Genomic DNA, 21,927 nt, shown 5'->3' with positions numbered 1-21,927 from the left:
CTTGTCGTTGTAACCATTTGGGGGTTTTACGTGGGTGGTGCTTTTGCTGTGATGTGTATTATATGAACTGTTTTCCCAATAAAAGGGGTCATTTTGTGGCAGATAACAATGAGGCCTCCCTTGAAAGTAAATCGATCGATCGCTGACTGTCTTGTTTTCTTCATGATGAATAAGTCTCTAAACCAGCGGGGCTTGTGGAAACACAGACCCAACAAACACATATACCTGATTTAAGTTAAATTTGGTAAGGTAGGAGTGAGACAGACTGAATTTTTTTCTCTGTACAACTCCCTAATGGGAACAGCTGTTCGTAACTGAGCTGATTGGTAATATTCACAATACAATTTCTCAAATTTCTTTCAAGCAAACCCTGAGGTTGCATTGCATCTTATTCATGAAAAGTTTAAACTGACCCATATATATATATATATTTTTTTTTAGAAATACCTATAGTTCATTAATTCTCAATTAGCCCCTTATCCTTCACTGAAGTAGTCTCTTGTCATATTCATGTCTTGAGCTTGTTATACCTCTTCTTTGGACAGTGGTCTGAACCGCGCCTGGTAGTGGCTCAGCTCCACATTCAGACGGTGAACTGTCAGTTTGAGGGCATCGTTTTCATCAACCAGCTCCTGAGCATGTTGCCTCAAATTCTGCAGCTCTGCTTGGCTGCCTGCAAACAAAGCATATCAGGTTACAAATAATTTTCCAGATTAATAAGTAGTTTTAAGCCAGTTTCCACATGCCAAAGCATTGAACTAAAGCAAAAAATGTGAAATGTGAGGGCTTGTGATTTTTACAAAATCAGGACAATAGTTTGCATCTTTCAGGAGTGTGCAACTATGCAACACTACAATGCAACACAGCCCATTCAGGTCATTCCTCAACATGGGTTTTGACTCTACAGTACATGTGGTCTGCCTAAAGATCAGCAAAGTGCTTTCATGTTTCTTTTCATTACTCCCTCTTCTTCTCTTCATGCTGAGGACATGCTGTGGAGTCCAACGATCAGTTCCATTTCTACCCTTAGCACTATCTCCAGCTCCCTCTTTTGACACTTGTAAATTCCTCCATCCGCTGTAACTCTCTGCTTACTTTTCCTTTCTGCCTCATTTGCATCTGTTTTACTTCCACTGTTACTTCTATATACTTTCCCTACTTCCCTTCATTCAATTTCTCCACATTGTTCCTCTGTACAGTATCTCTCCAGCGGTTCCTCTACTCTACCTGCAGAGGACCTCTGGTTTGAGAAGGCTTTGCTGTCACTAATCTCCCGTTCCAGGCGCTGCAGTCTCTCCTCTAGTAGCTTTTCTTTGTCTACCATCCTTGTGTTCTTTTCCCGACGGTCCCTCACTACCTTCTTCCGCAGTTCACTGTATGTATTGCTGGGTTCTGGAGGAAGCTCACGGAGGTCTTTGGGGCTTTTGGCTTGGCTTGCTTGCCTGGGGTGACCAGCAGTGAAAATGGTCGGTGTTGCTGAAACAGGCAACAAAAATACTTTTCAAAAATAGAATAAAATGTATAAATGAACAGAAAGTATGTACTGTATTGAAAATACAAATTTAGTGCTGCTTTTTGTTACAGCAGAGATAGAAAACATGGACACAAACAGAAAAAAATCCTAAAACTGTAACATAACTATATGAGTTATGTTACTATCATTTATCTAGTAACATATCTAGGCATCTAGGCAGCAGGCAGCCTGCTATAACCATTTCAAAATACATTTCTCATTTGAGGTGGGAACTCTTGTTACATGAATAAAAAAACAACAAAACATCAATGTCATGGAGAGAATGATGCAGAGAAGAAATAGTACTTTTACATGGCATGTTGCATTTCACATCAAGTTCTGCTAAAGCCATTTATCAGAACACAATGTGCACTGATGACCACAAATATCATTATAGAACATTATCTACAATACTATGTTAAATATACATACATAAAATGCATGCAACTTAAAATATTTCATTGTTAACATGTTTATTTCACCTGACCAATTGAATGGTTTGTTTTTACTCTGATATTTTTTTTTACAGTTAATATTAACATTAACATGTTAACTTACAGATATTGGAATGCCTTCACCCTTTATTGGGTAGATTACAGGACATGAAGAGAAAGGCAAACAGTGGGGTGACCCTTTAATGCTTAATATACATACATTTATTAATTTTTAAATTAAAAATCTATATGTAAAAATGCCAAGCAGACACACACAGGCTACTTTAGTATTTACACCTACTTGGAACATCATCTTTCCAATTTTCAAGAGTCTTCCTCACAGACATTTTCTTCTCTTTGGGTTCTGGGGATTGGCCACTGGTCTCCTCAGTGAAATCTGTGTGATGTGAACAAATTCATTGAATGAATTCAAAACCGAGAGGAGCGCTGATTTCTAAGGGTTTTATTATAGTAAAATCCCTTTTTACCACAATCAGCCAATGGTTATGTAAAAATGTAATTTCTGCAAAGCCTGAAAGTGTTACCTTGCGAATCAGACAGATATTATGTCTGCACTTTAGTTATTAAGGTAGGAGCATTTTAGGAACAGACAGAACATTTTAATTTACCACCACCAAAAGCCTGAGGGTAGCACTGCTAATAACAATTCTAACGAGGCTTTCCATTTAGCTCTAATGATATGAGGTTACCTTATGGCTGTTATGAAACTAAATGTCAGTTGAATAAGAGCTGTACTTTTCTAACATAGAGTCAAGAGTGTGGTGTACCGGTAATTTGGCTATGTGATGGAGAAGATTTTAATATCAGGTTGCATGGCTTTAATTGTTTTACTAGTGCTTTTCATAGAAAAGACTCCAAAAGCCAATAGTCTTGAATTTCTATTACACGTTGTTTTGGAAGAGCACCAACAATACACAAAAGCAATAACAGAACTTTATGTTTAGTTACATGTTGTTGGAGAGATTTTCAGATTTGCTGTTCATAATTAGAGTCATTCCAATTACTGGATAGACCTATTACTGTCAATGTTACCACCTGTCTTTCACATCAGTGATCACAACCAGCTGTTTTATATCAGCTAAAATGTTTGAAATTTGTGGGCATGTGCGTTTGCTATTTGCTACCTATATACAAAAATCTGTTTATAAAAATACACACAGTTTTATTTTCAAGCATTTATACTGTGTTGGATGTGTGAAAATGTACTAGAAGAAAGCTAACTGGAAATCAGTGCTGATTTCTGATCTTTTTCAGTGGGCTCTACAATATACAGGCCATATTTTAAATACAGAGGTCAATTTTTACCACAGATCAATTCTTTCATGAGCATTGTCCTTCGTATTATCATTATCATTATTACTACTACTACGATGTTCTTCTCCTTATGAAATATGTTAACCCATCTGTCATTATTGTAAAATCAGTACCTGGTGAAGACTCTCTTCTGCCAGAAGTCTGAGTTGGCAGGGGTGTAGAGGACTTGAAGACAGACTGTCAAAATAAATAAAGAGGGAGTCAGTATAGTAAGTCTTTTCAAACAAATATATAAATCCCTGCAGCCTGGAGCAGTTTATTTATGGTCTTTGCCAAAACGTATCCGATAATATCTTATCAGTGTATTTATTAAATTGTACAGTTTGAAAGAGCCTACAAAACAACATGAATGAATTACATTTGTCAGTTCAGTGTAGAGAAGACATATAGCTGAAACAGAATTATGAGGAAAAATTGGAAGACAATTTATTTTTAACACCTCAACTATGATAAAAATTCAATAAATTCCACAATTGTTGATGGAAAAAAATATACTGCATTTCTATATTTAGAAACAAGCACAATGTCCTCACAGTGACCTTTACTCTCACCCTGAGTCATAAAAAAAGCAGAAAGTGAAGACCATCCGGTAGATTTATGTGGGTTCGGGCTGATGTTTTTTTGGACCTAGTTTGTGTAAAACTACTATATCATATGAGTCACCATACTAGGTCTGTTGGCCTTAGATTATGACACAATAGATCCATGATGTCCTATATCACTTTGACTTGTGGCTGTCATAACTGAGAGATTCAGACACTGCCATAGCCTGGAAAGATAGTTGACAGGGAGAGACCATTGGGACCTTTACAGGTTAGCTATCCAAGTAGAAGAACAACAACATAATATAACATTTTCTCAGGGATCTATAAAAGGAGACATTTGGCATAGTGCCACGGACCGAATTAAGAAGAGAACTCACAAGGCAATTTTACAGATAAACTGTACACTACAGAATAGAATTAACTGTGTGCAGATAAAGCAAGACTGTGAAAAACTTCCCATTACTAATGTACTGTGATCAGTGACTACCATAAATCACAATAACAGCTTTTTAAGGCAATTTTCAGGCAATTTGCAGAAGTGCAAGAACTCACCACCTGGATTGTAAGAGCACCACAGACAAACACGGTAACATTTTGTAGTGGAGAAAAAAGGGGGGATTCAGGATTTAACCATGTAGATACATAAATTAAATGCCAAATGTACAACAGAGAAAACTGTTTGATAGAAGGAAACAAAACAAAAAAACCACCAACATTTACTAAGAAAAACTGAAAGGATATCTGCAGATGCTATAAGCCAAGTCCGTATATATGGCTACTGAGCTGAATCACAGCTGATAGTTTTAGTGACAACCATAGCACAGCATTAAAAAGAAACAAAGTATCGATTCTGAGTACAACTGTGCCTCCTACTGGATCAGACTGGGATTACAATACCAAAATACCACAGACTCAAGGAAAACCTATTTAGGAGTAGTAACACTCATTAAATACATGCCAACACTCCAACCTCCCATTAAATAAACCTCATGGGCTGACCCTTTAGATGCACAAAATAATAAGCAATTACCAGTCAACTGTTACATGGTGACCAGCCAAGACTGAAAATTGCTGTCATAATTGGCATCATGTTGGAGATTTATAAATGTCTCAGTGAGAATGACTGTAGTGATCCTGAAGGTGAACTAAATGGAGTTTAAAGTGAGGTTTTGGATACATTTTGAAGATTGTTTAAATGTGTTTTGACAACACTTAATGTTGAAATATTTAAACATTTCGAAATTACAGAGCTGGGAAAATTGGGCAAAATTTGCATGTAAAAAATAAATAAATAAATAAATCCAATCTAAGAACTCTTATTCAGCTGTTACAGATTAAGACAGACGTCAGATAACTGATGAATAAACATATCGAAATAATTATTGTAATATATGTAGAGATATCGGCTGGATTTTAGTTTGATCATCTTTAGAAAAATATGAATGAGTAATCAACAAAATAACCAAAATAATAAATAAAAATAAAGCTTACTTATTTCTTTCATCACTCACCATTTAAAGATAAATGTCATATTTTGCATTGGCACACATATTCATGACTACTCTGCGTTAAAATGGAGGCTCTGCTCTATTTAACCTGTTGCCATAGTGAATCACGACATCTGATGATGGCTTTTTTTTTATTACACAGACATATTTAGCTCTGCAAATATTCTCAGCGGTGGCTGAACTTATTCTGATTAGATGCTCTGGAACCGAGAAGTTTCCCATTTTAGGATGAATCAAGATTAAAGTTATTCTGAGAGTTCTTGTCTTCTGGAAGAGACACCTGGAACTGCCTCACCTAAATGTAACACATGCCACTATTAGGGTTACACCTAATAAATACACAGTCACCCATTTAGCCTCTAGTCTTATAACCACTAATCACCTCTTACAGGTATTTTATGCGATCTGTATTAGAAGCATGGAACAATCTACTGAGAAACCTTCATGCACATAATACAAGCTCTTTCTGCAGCTCCTCACCTTAGTTTTTAGTGGCAGAGCATAGACAGATTCGGTGAGTGAAGAATTCTGCCTTCGGTCCAGAGTGTGGTAGACATGTTCCTCCCCATCCTCTTCATCCACCACTTCCTGTTCCTTGTCTTCCAACTCCCCCTCTGACTGGTCAGGAGAGGACAGACGTGGCCGGCTAACCAAATCTTCTGACCATCTGTCTCTGAGGAAGTTAAGCATGTAAGATAACAGCAGAAGACAATTAGATGTATCTTAGTAGAGGCACAAACTAATACAGCCACTTTTATGAACAGTTTTTTTCTCTTAAAACTCCTGCCAGAGAAAATGAATTTTATTTTTCTGACACACTGGTGATGACACAAATCTTGACATAATACTGTTGCCTTTCCTATATGATGGCTACCTTGTGTAAAGTGCTGTGCTGATGTTTGGCTCAGATGTGAAGGATTCTGATTGACCACTCTCGGATAAAGACATCAGCCGGGCAGGAGGTATGGCCCATGTCTGTCCAGTGAGTGAGGATGATAAAATGGCTGCTGCTAAAGCTGACCTGTAGATAGAAACACATACTTTATGAGACACTATGTGTAACAGAAAAGTAAATGAAATGCATGGAAAGCATCGCATGCAAATTTGAAGTCACTCTACAATTTTTGACTTTATTTATCGAGTTTGGATGATGACAATTATCAATAAATGCATCATTTATGACAACAACAACGGCACAAGCAGAGCAGATCATTAACCAAAGCCAGTGCTCTAGTTTTCAATTTAATTAAAAAGACTTGGACCTGCACTAAAATTTAATGTTTTTTTCTTTACACATGATCTATCGCTACACAAAGTCTCATGATATTTTGCTTGTTAACGTTCTTTGTAATAACCGGTAGAAAAACAAATGAAGCCCAGCTTGCGGAAGGACAGAACATAACCTCAAATACGGTGGAAATAATCAACATTTCGATAGCCTCTAACAAGCTCATAGCAAACATGAAATTGTGGATTAAATGACAGTTTAGTAGAAACATGAAACATGAAAGGCTGTTGGAGGTTATGGGCGATAAACAGAAAGTGTTAGGTACCTGGGTCTCTCAGGTGAAGGGTTTGGGCTGCGAGGGGGAGGGGTACGAGGTACGGCTGGTTTGGGAGCAATGGAGGCAGCAGGGATCAAACCATGAGCTATATGCTTCTACGCAACACACAGAGAAGAGTTAGAGGGACATACAGACACAACGCTTCAGGAGGGTTTATATAAGATGGCACAAAATTGAGGGGGGGGACAAACAAAAACAAAACAACACAGATGTTGTGCAGGGTGAACAGCAGGGGAAGGGTAAAGGGATTTATTACAGAATCACAGTATGACCACCTGACGACCAGTGATGAGCGTAATGAAGGCACAACAGCACCAATATTTATCCTCAAATTTTACTAAGTAATGCTAGAGCAATCGCTAGTGCACAAAAAACCCTCAATTCACCATTTATACAAACTCTAGCTTAAAAAATAAGCAATACCACCAATTAAATACTCATTACCAAGAGTTAGAGGCAGTATTTTTTAAAAACAAAGAACTCATACTATTATTGATTAACCATAAGTAAAGCCTTAAAAAACACAAAAATAATAAGACAAACTACAAAAGGTTAATATCTATCATAAAAGAATGGAAACTTACAAACTCCTTGTCTTTCTCCCTCCTAAAGCTAAATCTTAACATACTGGAAATACGTTTTACAGTTGCCGTCTACTATATAGGTTAATGTTATTTAATGCTTTTGCAAAGTATTCTTTCAATAAAACAGTTTTACAATTAAATCAGAAATTATAATTCGCCGAGAAAGGAAAATGCGTAAGCTAACTAAATTCAACAAGGATGGCTGCTTGCAGTTTCCTTGTATCTAGACGCTTCACAACAAGAAGGAACCGTGCTCCAAACGTAACGCTGATTGGCTAAGTTTGAAGGCAAAAGCCAATCAGAGACTGCTTTGATCCACCTAGCAACGACTTGCTTACCAACTCGCAGCCTGGCCAACAGGGGACGATGTTGGCCCATTTAAATAACACCGTTTGTCCCCGAAAAAACTTTTCTTTTTCTTCTTTCACTGCTGGTGACTTTTAATTTGAAGAACAGGGCTTTTTTCCAAGTAGGGATAAGTAAATAAAACGTCATTCTCCCACCTGTATTAGCCGCCTATCTGAAGGCCTGCTGTGTTTGCTCTGTCTAAATTCCCAAACTATTTATCTACTATATTATAACAGTGGCTACGTTTATAGGTATCCCAATTGCAATCTTTACAGTTCCTCACCAATAGGAAATACGTCAAACTATAAAATCCACCCAATCAACACAAAACCAAATACAGAAGACAACCATAAAGCCATTAAATAACTGAGACGTTCCTCAATAAAATACAGCTATGTGTGAGTCAGATCTTTAGCCTGTTTTTTGTCATTTGAAGCATAAAGGAACAGCTTTAGAAAAGCATTGTATAAGTATAATTTTAACCTTTTTATTACTTTCCAACATGAAAAACAGAGTTATTGTAATAAATGGGGAAAAAGTGTAATCTTTGTTTTGTTCTGCTTCTTAGTTTAAAAAAAGCAAACAAAACAACTTTGCCTTAGGAAATGTAGACAAATAGTGACTAAAGTCAACACATTGGTTCCTGCAATATCTACTTTTCTGATTAACATAAAGCTGGAGAGAATTTTATCTTTCCAGGGCTATGTTGGAACTAAAATCACAGAGATGAAGAAAATCTGTGAATAAAATTTAACCACATGGTATTTCTTTTCAGTTTCTGTGGATTAGGATGTCATATGATCCTGGGCTAGACGTTCAATAGTTAAAAGCACGAGTCTTGACTTGGCTTGTATGTGGTCAAGACTCATTCCACGCATTCCCGACCTGATTGGTAACTGGAACCACAGACAGAATTAAAGAATTTTATCTTCCCATGTGTTTTATTCCTTTTTATTGTCATTTGAACTCATACAAAGACTTATCAACACAGAGCTATGCAGGACCAAGCACAGAAAGGAACAAAGGCAACCTGAAAGCTTTAGAAAAACCAGGTACCATAAACCTCTGCAGATACACTAAGGCATTTAGAATTATTAGGCACTGTAACATGAACACAAATATGTAAAAAAGATGATCCTCTGCATCTGTTAGTACACTTAACAAAATATGAAGCATTCACTGCACAGACTTGTTACACACTCGGTGAGGCATTTTCCTTCATGATTTAGCATAAATGGCACTTAAAAGAAAGTAACAGGTAAACAGTAAAGAATGTTACGTCTTCTCAGTGAAACTGCTTAAAAACATTTAGAATTTAAAACATTGAAATGCAGCAATATATAAGTTCGCTAATGGATTAAGCAAGGCTAGTAAAATACATTCATTCAAGAAACAAACCAAGGACTCTCGCGTGCAAAACAACATTCACAACTTGACCATTCACAAAGTAGCTCTACAACCTACAGCTTACAGGTAAATATATATTTGTGTTTTTTATTACATAAATAATTTGATTATCAAATGTGTATAAGAATCTACTTTGTAGATAAAGAGAAAGTCCAACACGGCAAAGTGTCAGTAAAATAGGGACTGTGACTAAGATAAAGACAGGTAGATAAAGAGTAGAAACCCAAATGTGGGATTTGATCAGAGTCACTGTAGGGTGACTGGCTGTCCAAGTGATGCAGGAAAGTCATCAGTCTGCCCACATTCTTCCCTTCTACAGACATAATAAACTTTAACTACATCAAAATTCACATCAATAAAACACAGGTCATGCTCTTCTTAGGGAAGCGGGTAGGATGAATCACAAGGGTAAATGATACATCCTTGTATTTCTGGAACTTGGAGGCATATTGGTCTGTGGCATAACTGGTACATTAAGCAAATTTAAAATACCAATATTTGTGCATTTAAAACTGTGTCCCAGGAACGGCACTCAGCAGAAACAACAGTCCTCAAAGACTGTCTCACAAATACAAATGACAGTAATACATAGCCATGGTACACATGATTTTTTTTTTTTAGCAGCTTATAGAATATTGCATTCATCACACCCCTCTTCCCAGACATAAAAAAAACCTCCACTATACAATTAGCATTCCCTCAATCACTGTTTAACATACTGCAACATAGTTTATTAAATTTACATCCATAAAATCCATGAATTTTAAATCCCGAAACTGATCAGCAGCCACTGATTTCTACAAAACTGTGGCAATGAGAGGATTCCTTCCCACATACAGTATGCACAGCTATGCTCACTGTGTACAGCTCTGTACACAATGGCACTAACAAGGGAGTGCTTAACCCACAATCAAATCACTGCCTTTCAGTCAAGCAGAAACTGGGGCTGGGTGTGTTTGCACCACTTTGTTTTCTTCTTCGATTCGTCTGGAGCATGTTTTTCAGAAAAAACAAAAACAAAACACTGAAATCGCAGCTTAACTAAGAAGCCAGTCTCAGTGATCTGTGCGTGTGTGTGTGTGTGTATACGTTTTAGTTTTTCCGACAGTGCAGTTTTACTGTGCTGTACATATACTGGAATGGCACTAAATGCTTTTTTATTGTGTCTGACGTACAGTGCAACTTGCATCAGATACAGAACTGTGCTGGGAAAGCACCCACATACCATCACGTCCACCAATATACAGTATTTGGCACAGCCACTTTCCAAAGCAACATACTACATACACTGCTGCTTAGTATTCCAGTGGAAACACCAAAGGTCACTGATAGTACACAAAACAGGTCCAGTATAGGTACAGCACAGTACTGTATACTGGGCTCAATATGCGTACTGCAGACAGTAACAGCTGCAGTTAGCTCAGTAGAGGCCACTGTCATTGTTGTAGGAGCTGGAGCTGGGGAAGGTGGGACAAGGTTTATTCCAGGGCAGAGCGCCGGCCTTGTCTGCTGTGGGAAGGCTGAGGGTGCTGGCACTCTTCATCTTGTTCTTTAAACCCCAGCTGAGGAATGATGACTTCTTGGCTACTTTGCGAGACTTGGAGTTCTTGTCATCTTCATTATAGGCCAGACAAATCATGGAGTAGGTCTTAGGCAAGTTTCCACAGAAGGTTGCACTCTTGGTAGGCTATGGTACAGACAATGAAAATGACATTTAGTTAAAAAAAAAAAAAAAAGTGTCAGTCAGGATTTTGCAGAGTTTTTTTTTTTTACACTGCATACCAAACAGTCCTAATTATTTCATCAGTCAATGAGTTATTGATCAGTTGTTAATATCCGAAATCATGAAAAAAAACTATTATTGCGAATAGTTATGAGGGGTTGCAAAACAAGTACAGAATAAATACATAACCTAATGAAGTTTACCACCTTTTAAATACTTGTAGAAGTGCATTACTTTTTAACATACTTTCATATAGTTTCTTAATTTCACTGAGGCACTGTTTCTTTCCAAATCTCAATGATTTTAGCTCTTTGTCCACATGTTTAGGCTACTTGGCTGGTGAACTCACACAGCAGTAATTTGTTTTAAACACACACGTAGGTCATAGTCAAGGTCCTGTTTCTCATGGGAAATGATATAAACCATTTACACTGATACCTCCAAGGAGAAATCTAAAACTCTGGACTGAGCAATCACTTTGCACAAAGACCAATTCTGCCATCACCATTTGTTAATCAAACAAACCTGCTGATAACCTTTCCCTAAACACATTGGACAAAACGAGGGCCTTGCATACCATGGCAGTGCTGTTGTCCATCATGCTGACCACCTGGATATCAATCCCCTCCTCATCCATGTCCTTCAGAAGTCGCATCATGTCACTCACGCTCATCCACTTGCACTCTGTGTCACCCACAGCAACAATGTAGTCACCTTCTTTGAGGCCATCAGCCTGGGAAAAAACATGACAAAGAAAATTGAGTTACAGGGTGAAATGTCCTGATATTGTAGAAGAGTAAACATTTACAAGTCATGTTGAACTACTTTCCTTCGACTCCCTTGAGGCAGCTACAATCAGCCGAAAAACAACTGAAGTTTAGTCTAAAGTGGGGGTTATTTGGGGGGGTGGGGTTTTTACGCCTTGTTTTTTTCAGAAGGCATAACTCATCATTAGCGTGCTGCAGAGCACTCCACTAACATGATTTCACATGTGTCTACCTTATAATGTGATCCATGTCCACCTAAGATAGGTCAAACACTAATGACCCAGCAAGTTCTAAATAAAAATCCTATTTAATGCAGTATTTAAAGTTATGAATAGTCTGACCTAGTTATCTTATGCAAGACTACTAATCTGTTTCTCTACATAGCTTGCAGGGCCTAATAAAAGTCTGCTCTTTGTCAGCACCTCTTAATGAGCTGTCAGACTGCTGGCTTGTAGAGAGTAAATACTCCCTGATTCTTAATTAAATTAGTAGTCAGAGTAGCTGACAAACAGGAGGAGGGGAAGGCCTCCAAACATTCTTTGAGGCTGAAATCCTGTTTAGGCTTCCAAGAGTGACTTTATTTAATCAAAGGCTCATTGAGTAGATAAGATCGAAACGTATTTGATATTCTGCATGGAAGCACAACTGAAAATTCAAGCTGTTAGATTTTCCACAGCAAACAAAGCTACGTCATGATTGTAATTAATATCAAGAAACCTATGCATCTGATTTTTAATCAAATCTGCCAAGAGCACCAAAAGTGGCCAAAAGATCTCTCTCCTGTGCTCTAAAAACAATGTACCTTGTAAAATTAAGATGAGAACAGATATGCAAACCAGTGCGTGATCATAATTTAACAGAGTAATTTCAAAAAAGGATCTTCCAAAGGACTAATGCATTAATTATGAATTACACAGAAAGTTAATAAACCATGTAATGTTGATTGTTACATAGCACCACACTGACAGTCACCTAAAATCCTGTATATCTACTCCTGTTCATTCAGTGGTAAGAAATAGAGTTTAACTCACAGCAGCTGCACAGAGAGGGTCCAGTGAAACCACCTGAACCGGTGAGTCTCCTTTCAGTGTGAAACCCAGGTCTCTGTCGTCTGAGCGAATCCGTATTGTCCGTGGGGCAGTCCACCGCTGCTTGGCCGAGAAGACTGACTGCGGGCCCTGTGCGGAGACAGAATGTGGATGCTGGGATTAATAAGGCTACAGGTATTCTTGACTTAAGAAGATAATATCCTGTTGAGTTTGATTTCAGTGAATGCTGCGGGGGAAACTGAAAATCCAATATAATGTCTTGGCTTGAGCCCTTAATACTCACATATTTGAGCAATATTACTGTAGCAGTAAATGGCAGGTAAAGGGCCAGAACGGTGGCTACAGTCTTGTGTATTACCACTTCAATTCAGAGGAGCTGGAAGTCATATGACTGAAGAATTAATGGTACCTTTCACACAACTGAAATTTTTTTAGCAAGGATGTCATTTTTCTGTATGATTAGGCAAAAAGGCAGTGAATCCTTTGAACAAACTGACACTCATGGAAAACCTTCTCAAAATGCTGTAGGTGTTTTGCATCTATCCTTGAAAGTTGATATTTCCAATAATACTTTCCATTTAGGCTGCCCGTCTCTAACACACTTGTTATCTGCTGGGAAAATCTCTCCTCCATTGAATCCTGACACTCAGTTGTACCTAGTACCAAGACGACTCTTATCGCACTGGCTTTAGTAATCACCAGAGTGATTGTTCAGCGAGATGGTGCCAGATTAAGCTTTTCAGTCCCACATTCCTCTTCATATCTCTGGGAATATGTTCTTGCTGCTGTGACTGCTTTTGTAACTGGCACCAGACAGGTACTTATTCACCTACTACTGGAAATGTCAGCTGTGACCCAGGCCCCCCTTATGAATGATTTCAGCTTTTTTAAACATCCCTTTCAAACAAAGTGAACAGAAGATTCCAGGGTTAGAGAGAGAACATTTGTTAGTCACCCATCCCCCCCTACCTCTCACCACCACCATTCATGAAAGGTACAGGAACATTACTCAATGCATTTAGCATGAAAGACTCCAAACTTGGAATGCGAAAAGTTTGGGAGTTACAGGAAAATGAAGTCAACCTTCAATCTCAAGGTAAATTCACCAACTTCAGTAGAGATTTTTCCTTCAACAGAAGCAGTGAACTGTAAAAAGTTCTATTTTCTCATCTCCCTTTAAAATACCACATTAACCATGAGCAGACTTAAAGCAAGGACCAGCACCTTTGTCCATGTTTAGTGTTAGTTTTGCATGAGTCCAGAAAGGTTTGAACACATCAGAGGAGTTTTCATGTGCCAAAGCTTCCAGAAGACTCATCCTTGGTTGGGTGTATTCAGAAACAACAAAAAATACACTCTGGGTGTTAAAATAAAATAAATAAATGAAACTTTTTAGGACAAAACACAAATCCAGAGGCATTTAATGTCCTTTAATGAATAGACCAGACCAACAACCATGTATGAAATGTGCGAGTAAATCGTTAGTAACCCACGTACCAGCCTCTGGAAAAAGTCGATGACTTTCACCTTTGCAGCTGCGGGAAATTCCATCTCTGCTTTGTGTTCTGTTTTAGCTATAAAAAGAGAGTAACAAAAATAAATTTATCACTCTATAATGTTTACCGTCACAACCACATTTCAACTGTTAAGAGAGATGGACAGGGAGTTGGCAGTATAAACATTACATCATCTCTACTTGGAAATAAATGCCACTTATCAAAGCTAACTGCAGCAGGTGTGGCAGACAATGCAGCTCCCTTTTTATGAGCCGTTTCCTGAGAGACGGTCCTCCCAAATCCACACAGTGTTTTTGCTTCGCTTTAGTGCCTTTTGTTAGTGTTAAGTGTTAGCTGTGGTGACACTAAGGTGACTGTTCGGTTTCTGTGATTACCAGAGGATGAATAGCTTTCACCTCAGTGACATTTATTGGAGACTCAAATGAACTTTAAAATCATTGACAAACTTATGTTTCCTTGCATATATTTTAACTCTTATTATTATAAATTATTTAAAAACTAAACAAAAACAACTCACAGATGATTTTTGGGGCCTCCGAATAATCAGTGAACTCTTCTTCATTTTCATTTTCACTGTGCTTGTTGACTGAGCGCTGGTGACTGGCTTTTAAAATTTCCTGCAGGACCTCCAAGTTGTTGGTATTCTTACACAATCCATAAATCCTCAAAGCCTCCTCATGACCGAAGATGGCACGACGGATGTGAGCTTTACCTGCAGAGAAGGAGAAAAATTCATCAAGAAAAGTGAAGAAGACAATAAAAAGGAAAGGAGGGACTGAGATGAATAGGCAGAGCTATTTTGTTTCGCTTTGTGCTTATTTTACCAATCCGCTGACGTTCATCTTTGTTCTTTAAGATGTCCAGAGCAGTGCATCCCTCAGGAAGGCTATCATACACCTGTGACAAGGTCTTCTCCTGCTTGTCCTCATCATCGCCCGGACCCACTGAACACACAGAGAGCAAAAGAAAAGAAAAAAAAAAAATTAAGCAACTGGAAAACTGTTTTATATGAATGAATGTTTTAAAAGAATTTTTAAAATGCAATCTTTGTTCATATATTCCATCATTCAATCTTCCTTTTCTGGTTCACTGGATTTTAAAGTTTTAATTAAATCTATTAAACCAAAAGCATCCGGAAATATCTTTTAGCTTCCTGAGTTTTCTGCTTAGCAGAGACAGTATAGAGAATTTATTTGGAATAGTTTGTGATTAATCTGTTTACTACAGCAATCTCAATTCAGCCCTGCTCTGTAGTCAAGGCCTCTCTACAGTCCAGTGGTTAATTGCTCTATTCTCCGTGTTCACACAGGAATCTGTTAATGAGCTGCCAAACCCAAAGCTGCTTCGTTTCGTTGTTTCCTTTATTCAGTCTCGTCCCACTCTCAGAACCATAGCCACCCACTCTGCTCGATTTTGTTTTTGATTTATTCATTTCCAAATGTACATGTAAAGTACAAAAGGAAAAGAATAAAAACATACAGCGAAACAGTGCACATCAGTAGAAAATTGCATTATGGAGTTGACATAAAGCTGGAGATAAGAAAATCACCTTTCCCTCACACTCTCTCACTTGGTCCCATCTATTTATGTAAAGAGCAGTAAGAGTCTACATAACTGTTAATCCTGCAGAAGTATACAGCACTTACACTTAGTTGGGGTTTTTTTTGTTTGTTTTTTTTATTTTTAAATCACCTCAGCTGTCTTTCTTTCCCTTCTCATCATGACCTCTTTTGCTGTCTTTTTTGGGACTCTTTACAATCGTGTGTATCTCTGTGCATGTGCATGTATGTGTGTGTGTTTGCATGCATGGATCTCTTTGTGTGTCAGACAATTTGTGAGTATCCCCAAAGAGGCATTATATAAAAGCATCCAAGATGGCTGTGGTACAGGGACGTAATCTGACATGACCAACCCAATGGCCCATACAGCACTTTAAGAGATCAGATATTCCAGAGAGCTCAAGAGGCAGCCCAAATCCTGTTACATCCAGCCTTGAACTGCTGTACACATTAACAACCAAGAGCCAAATATCTACTACACACAACCCGCATGAAAACTTACTAAAGGAGAAATGTATTAACAGTCTTTTAACATAAACAGTTTTTTCAGGTAAAGAATACATTTGTGTTGTCTAATCAGAACAACACAACAGCATTTTTTTTATATGTATCTATGAAGAAATAAAAACTTCCTCCCAAATCCCACTGAATCAAAAAATTGAATCTCTTCTTACACTGGTGGTCCAGCAGTGCTGAAGCTACAAAGTAGTGTGCCATGGAGCGGTAGTGGTTGGTTTTAATTTGTGACATGGTGGACCAGAAAAATGGCACATTGTCTTTTACTGGTGTCTGGATCATGCACTGATGGACTTGATCGTAGATTTCTGAGACCTGGCAGGAAGAGGATGATAGAGTTACATTTAAAAGTGCATTAAAAGCACCAAGACAGGTACAAAAAATAAAAAGAACTGTGGCGACATTATCACTTTACATTCACTTTAAGTACAGTAGATCTTTGTAAGTCTGGAGCAAGAACAAGAGTATTACTTGTATATAATGTGAGGACTATGTGTGGCTTTTCTGAAGTTTACCTTTGCAGCCTCTTGTGCAACTTTCATCAGAGAGTAAAACTGGTTTCGGATGCCAGGCAGTGCAATCTTCTCAAACAAGCACTCTTGAGCCTGAGCAAGCATCAGCCGAATCAGCATACTGAGCATGGCTGGACTCATGTCGTAGCTGGGAGTGTGGGTGAAAGTCTCCTTAAGGTTATTCAAGACACCTGGACAGGAAAGAGCAGTCGGCACAAGTTGAAATCTAATTAGTCTAAGGAAACTACAATTAGTGCTAGTTATTTAAATCATCAGAGACTTAACTGAGAAAAGAAGAAGAAGAAAGAAAAAAAAACAAAACTAAATTACTCCTACACTACATGGAAAATTTCCAGTTTTGGGTTCTATTTTGAAGCCTGCAGGGAGAAAGCCTGCTTTCTCTTTTCCAGCCTCAAGTCTGGGTCAGCTACATAACAAAAGCCACTTTCATGTAATCTAAGTCGTCATGTAATTCCAAGGCTATAATGGTAATTTCAGAATAGAACCTCTCGTTTGGGATTTGGTTGACATGAGCTATATCTGGAACATGAGTATTTATGTATCATGGCTAGCCCACATTTGACTTCTACTGTCAAAAATTTACTGTCAAAGTTTGATATTATAGTTAATAGATATGGCGGATGCCCAATCTCTCTCTCTTTTTTATCAATTACTTAATTAAAAGAAAGCATATATTTTGCTAGTCCACAAAACAACAGATGTGGTTCTGCTGGTACTTTAACCCCAAGTACTGACACCCTTTTAGACAGATGTTTTAAAAGGTGCACAGGTAGACCAGTGCCTTTTTGCTGTTAATATTATTTCAGCAAGATTAACTATATCTGTGTCTGTCTGTTAAACACTGAGCAAAGAAATAAACATTAAATTAATTCAATTTAGTTTTATTTATATAGCGCCAAATCACAACAACAGTTGCCTCAAGGTGCTTTATACTGTACAGTAGATCGTACAATAATAGATACAAGTTACTTTGGAAGAAATAAGGCCATGTCCACTCCAGCTAAGAATTTATGCCTACTGTTTGCCAGATAAAAACCTGGCAACAGTGAGTTGCAGACAGCTTAATAACAGAGCAATGCCTCAGTACAATTCGCATAAAGACTTGGCAACTCCTACAGTAGCTGGCTTCTCTCATTCACATCACCTTTTGCATCCTTGGCTAAAGAGCCCTGCAGCAGTTGCGCTACACCTAGCATTCCTGCCTGTAAACTCCCAGCTTGGATTACTACAGGTTCTTGGTCACAATGTTCTTCATAATAACATAATTATTTTCCTTCACACAAGCCTAAATTAAAGCCATCAAAGCAACATAGTTGAAGCAATATCCAGAGCTATAATTATAGAGCAATACTGCCCACACTGCAAAGTCATAAATCTATCACGAAACATTCTGAAACCTTTGAGGGTTGGACAGTCTCTTCATGTTTTTGGTGCTTCCTGGAGCTCAGCCACATGACAAGAAACATCTACATTCATTCTCCGTCACGGAACAGAAGTCAGGGTGGAAGCTGGCCAATATTCTAAAAACAAAAATGTACTGCAGTGGTAATACTTTTCTGAGAACTGTGTTATCAGAGAAGCACTGCACGAGGGTGAAAAAAAAAAGTCTTTAGCTTTGAATGAAACCCTGTGCCTGGCGCTTTTTCAGCAGTTAAAAGAAGTTCTTGCTGTCACTATTTATTTTTTCATCTTGGCTTTCTTTTCTTTTCTTTTTTTTTTTATATCTGCTCCTTTTACTCAAAGATTCAGCTTTCGGTAGCAGTGTTTCAGACTATAGAGGAACAAAGATAAACATAACTTTAAGAAACAAAAGTCTGACTGTTGGCCTTAACACAGGCTGAAAAGAGAGAATTAATATGACTGCAGATCATCAGTTCATCACGTCTCTGCATACCTGCAGCTTTCTGGAAGGAAGAAACAGCCTCCTCCAGGCCAGTTAGTGTCTGTCGATTAGCACGGGTACCGAGCTGAGAGTAGAGGGCGGCCATGTTGAAAAGGATACTGGCCTTCTCTAGTGACAGGTTTTGTTGACATAGTGGCACTCCTGTGAAGGAGTCATACCTAAAGGAAAGTAAACACAACATTAATGTGTTAAAAAAAAAAAACTCATGAAGATAAACAGTCCAAAGAATATGAAGTGAAAAATATTTTTAGCAGCAATATAACAGCCTTTCTGTCACACTTTGTGTGTTGTTACATTTTAATGTAACAGCATGTATATCATATTCTTGTCTATATCACTTGTTTGAAATGCTTCAAATTTGCTTCACAGCTAAAGCTCTTTAAAGTCTTTGAGCTCTTTATCTGTGCATTTATCTTTGCTAGAATTTTCAATTTAATTCAGTAGCAATGACTAACATAAGTAGCATGACTAACACGCAATAAAACCTCTCTGAAAAGAATGCTTGCACTTCATTGAGACTCCTTTGTGACTCTTGAGTGTGGAATTCTTATAAAATCCAAGACAGGATTTGTCATCTGATATCACTGATAAGTTAATATGTCTCTCAAGCCGTCTACTGTTTTGCTTTCTAAACAGGATTTCTCTTCCAGGCTTGATACATGACGAAAAAGCAGCAGGAGGGGGGAAAAAAACCCAAAAACTGCTGTCAAATGTTTCCTTTTTATTTATTTCATAAGGAAGTTTCCAGTCGAGCCACACCAGCTGACATGGTTTCAGGAAAGCACAGGTGTTCATGGCACCTCTTTGCTTACTTTGAAGTCACTGGATATAGTCTCACCTGTTTCTTTTCTGTCAGAGGTTAGAAAGACAAGGTGACATTTGCACTGCTTGCTTTGTCCGTTTTGCTAATTAGGAAATGACTGCAGTGTACCATGTGAAGAAGATGCCCGTCTGTCTGGTTGGGGAGAAGAATCGGCTCTCTATCAGAGGAAGATGGCTGTAGTATTTTGCAAGCAGCTCCACCCCGGCCTCACTTCGACTTGGTGTTCTGCATGCCTAGGATATGTAAGACAAAAGCACATGTTCACAAGTGGTGAACGAACACAAAAGACCATCTGTTTTCTGTGCTACTCGATCATTATCATCTCCAGTGTATTTGGTAGGTGGCAGAAATGTCAAGAATGATCTCTCACTCTACCTGTAAACTAAAATGAAGTGAACTCCGCAGCTAACTGCACAGGAAATATGTTTTTGTAGTTGACCCAGCCCATAAAAGTTCAAGTCAAAGGATTTCATGGTTTTTTCCGTGACAGACATGAATAATGGGTATATTAAACACACCTGTCGCAGGTCCATGAAGTCAGCAATCTCATCTTCAAAAGTCTTCCCGTCTTCACTATAGTGCTCCAAGATAAAGTCCTATAAAAGACAGAAAGACAAAAAATAAATAAATCAGCATGTAAATACAAGTTCTTTTTAGCATTTAGGAGCTTAAGTTAAGCATTCAGTTGTGTATGCTGGAGAGAATTTCTTTTCTCTCTGAGCTAGCCACATGTAGGAGAGGCTCCATCAAATTTAAAGCCATATTGTGAATACTCCCATTAAGGAGGATTAACTGGAAAATGTTTATATGGATGAATAACCTTTATCTTTACTGGAATACACCCTTTACTGTCAGGAGAACTTAGGTTTCTTAGAATTTATTCATGAGAGCAACTCTTTGTACTTGGAAGCTTTTTGAATAAGGCCGCAGGTCATGAAAACTGAGGCACGATTTCAGTCAAGAAGTAGAGCAGAATTAACGTGCTCGGAGATCTTTGTCAGAAAACGTCTCACATGCCCGTCAACAATCCGAAACAGGATGCGACACAACATAAACGTGCCAACTATGACATTTACAAGCGGGCTTACCCCGTTTACGAGAGTTCAACTTGTCTTTATAACTAGTGACCCACTTTTAGCTTTTTCCTGATCAGGTGATGTCCTGGTCCTAAATGAACATTCAGTGACATGACATAGTAATGTAACATGGCTGCAGTCATACATGCGACAGACAATATGACTGAAATACGTAATTCAAGGATACTTAGTTTCAAGGATATATATGTAAACATGCAAACTGAAAATACTGCCTACAAATATCAATCAGTTTTATTATTATTATTAGTATTAGTAGTAGTAGTAGTAGTAGTAGTAGCTGTAGCTGTAGCTCCATACCTATATTCCTGTTTTGACAGAAATTATAATACAATTTTGTTTAACTGATGATCAAAACTGGTGTTTTGCATGTACCCAACTATGCATTTCTGAAAGCACAACACAGTTTAAGAATGCCAAGTCGAAACTTTTGAGGTTTCTTTTGTACCTTGAATGGAGTAGAGAAGTCAACTTCTTTTGTTTCCTTCAGGCCCAAAGCAATGAGGGGAATGTTGGCAGAATCTCTGAAGGCAACAAAGAGAAATATGTAGCTGATCTGTGTAATCCATATGATATAAATTCACAACAAAGCAAACACATGATAGCAGGACAGCAGGACCTTTCATTTTTAAAAAAAAGGGACAAAATATTCAATACAAGTAAGGACAAATAGAAAATATACCAGTGCAACAGATTGATGGTTAAAAAGACGTCTCTATGGTTTGTGTGAATATATATATATCCAGGAAACACCCTTTGAAAGCACACCAAGCCTTAGTGGGTATATGAGGTCAACACAGTTAGATTAGTAAATATTAAATCACACTAGTCCCATTAGTGACAGCTTTGTTGTTGAGAAAGTTTAGTTTCATAGGAGGTACTGTACAAAAGGATTAGGCAGATGGTGTTGTGAGAAATCTGTTAGGATTTAAAGGTGAATGAGGCCTCCCATGTCCCTCACTGTTGATTAATTATTCAGGAGTTGCAGCTTTGCTTCAGTCTGTCTTTCTTCTAGCTACTAGCAGGTTTTAACCTCCGATTATTGCAGCCTGGCAAATAGTAAACAGAGGCTGCCATAAAACACACTGTTTTGATGTCAGCTACAACCTTAATGGTTTGGAAATTTTCTGGTTTTATGGGGGTCCTTGTTAGTGACAGATGGAAAGCAAGTTCAGCTTGTTATCAGCGCTGAGGGACTATAACC

General features: G+C 38.0%; 2 protein-coding genes across 4 annotated transcripts in view; both read right to left on the bottom strand.

Annotated features, from left to right (window-relative positions):
• cep89 (centrosomal protein 89) overlaps positions 1–7,719 on the bottom strand; it is a 53,912-nt gene extending 46,193 nt beyond the window's left edge. For both annotated transcript variants that reach the window (XM_005727529.1, XM_005727530.1), the window contains exons 1-8: positions 7,485–7,719; positions 6,889–6,995; positions 6,210–6,356; positions 5,816–6,008; positions 3,396–3,459; positions 2,249–2,344; positions 1,228–1,476; positions 531–673 (exon numbers count right to left, since the gene is read on the bottom strand). In XM_005727529.1, the coding sequence (XP_005727586.1) occupies positions 531–673; positions 1,228–1,476; positions 2,249–2,344; positions 3,396–3,459; positions 5,816–6,008; positions 6,210–6,356; positions 6,889–6,995; positions 7,485–7,526 (1,041 nt within the window). In that variant the 5' untranslated portion in view covers positions 7,527–7,719. The remainder of the gene's footprint in view (positions 1–530; positions 674–1,227; positions 1,477–2,248; positions 2,345–3,395; positions 3,460–5,815; positions 6,009–6,209; positions 6,357–6,888; positions 6,996–7,484) is intronic.
• A 2,610-nt stretch (positions 7,720–10,329) lies between these two features.
• The window catches only part of rhpn2 (rhophilin, Rho GTPase binding protein 2), a 23,390-nt gene continuing 11,792 nt past the window's right edge, over positions 10,330–21,927 (bottom strand). Inside the window, exons 4-15 of one of the 2 annotated variants that reach the window (XM_005727526.1) lie at positions 21,172–21,247; positions 20,148–20,225; positions 19,738–19,862; positions 18,798–18,964; positions 16,886–17,073; positions 16,529–16,685; positions 15,120–15,239; positions 14,813–15,007; positions 14,276–14,352; positions 12,761–12,907; positions 11,540–11,695; positions 10,330–10,926 (exon numbers count right to left, since the gene is read on the bottom strand). In XM_005727526.1, coding sequence (XP_005727583.1) covers positions 10,660–10,926; positions 11,540–11,695; positions 12,761–12,907; positions 14,276–14,352; positions 14,813–15,007; positions 15,120–15,239; positions 16,529–16,685; positions 16,886–17,073; positions 18,798–18,964; positions 19,738–19,862; positions 20,148–20,225; positions 21,172–21,247 — 1,753 coding nt within the window. In that variant the 3' untranslated portion in view covers positions 10,330–10,659. The remainder of the gene's footprint in view (positions 10,927–11,539; positions 11,696–12,760; positions 12,908–14,275; positions 14,353–14,812; positions 15,008–15,119; positions 15,240–16,528; positions 16,686–16,885; positions 17,074–18,797; positions 18,965–19,737; positions 19,863–20,147; positions 20,226–21,171; positions 21,248–21,927) is intronic. The other variant, XM_005727527.1, reaches the window with a different exon arrangement.

The sequence above is a fragment of the Pundamilia nyererei genome, unplaced genomic scaffold, assembly GCF_000239375.1.
Source record: "Pundamilia nyererei isolate P.nyererei 1_Seehausen unplaced genomic scaffold, PunNye1.0 scaffold00025, whole genome shotgun sequence".
Classification (NCBI taxonomy): domain Eukaryota; kingdom Metazoa; phylum Chordata; class Actinopteri; order Cichliformes; family Cichlidae; genus Pundamilia; species Pundamilia nyererei.
Note: the sequence above shows the minus strand (reverse complement) of the source record. Positions and strands in the feature narration are given on the sequence as shown.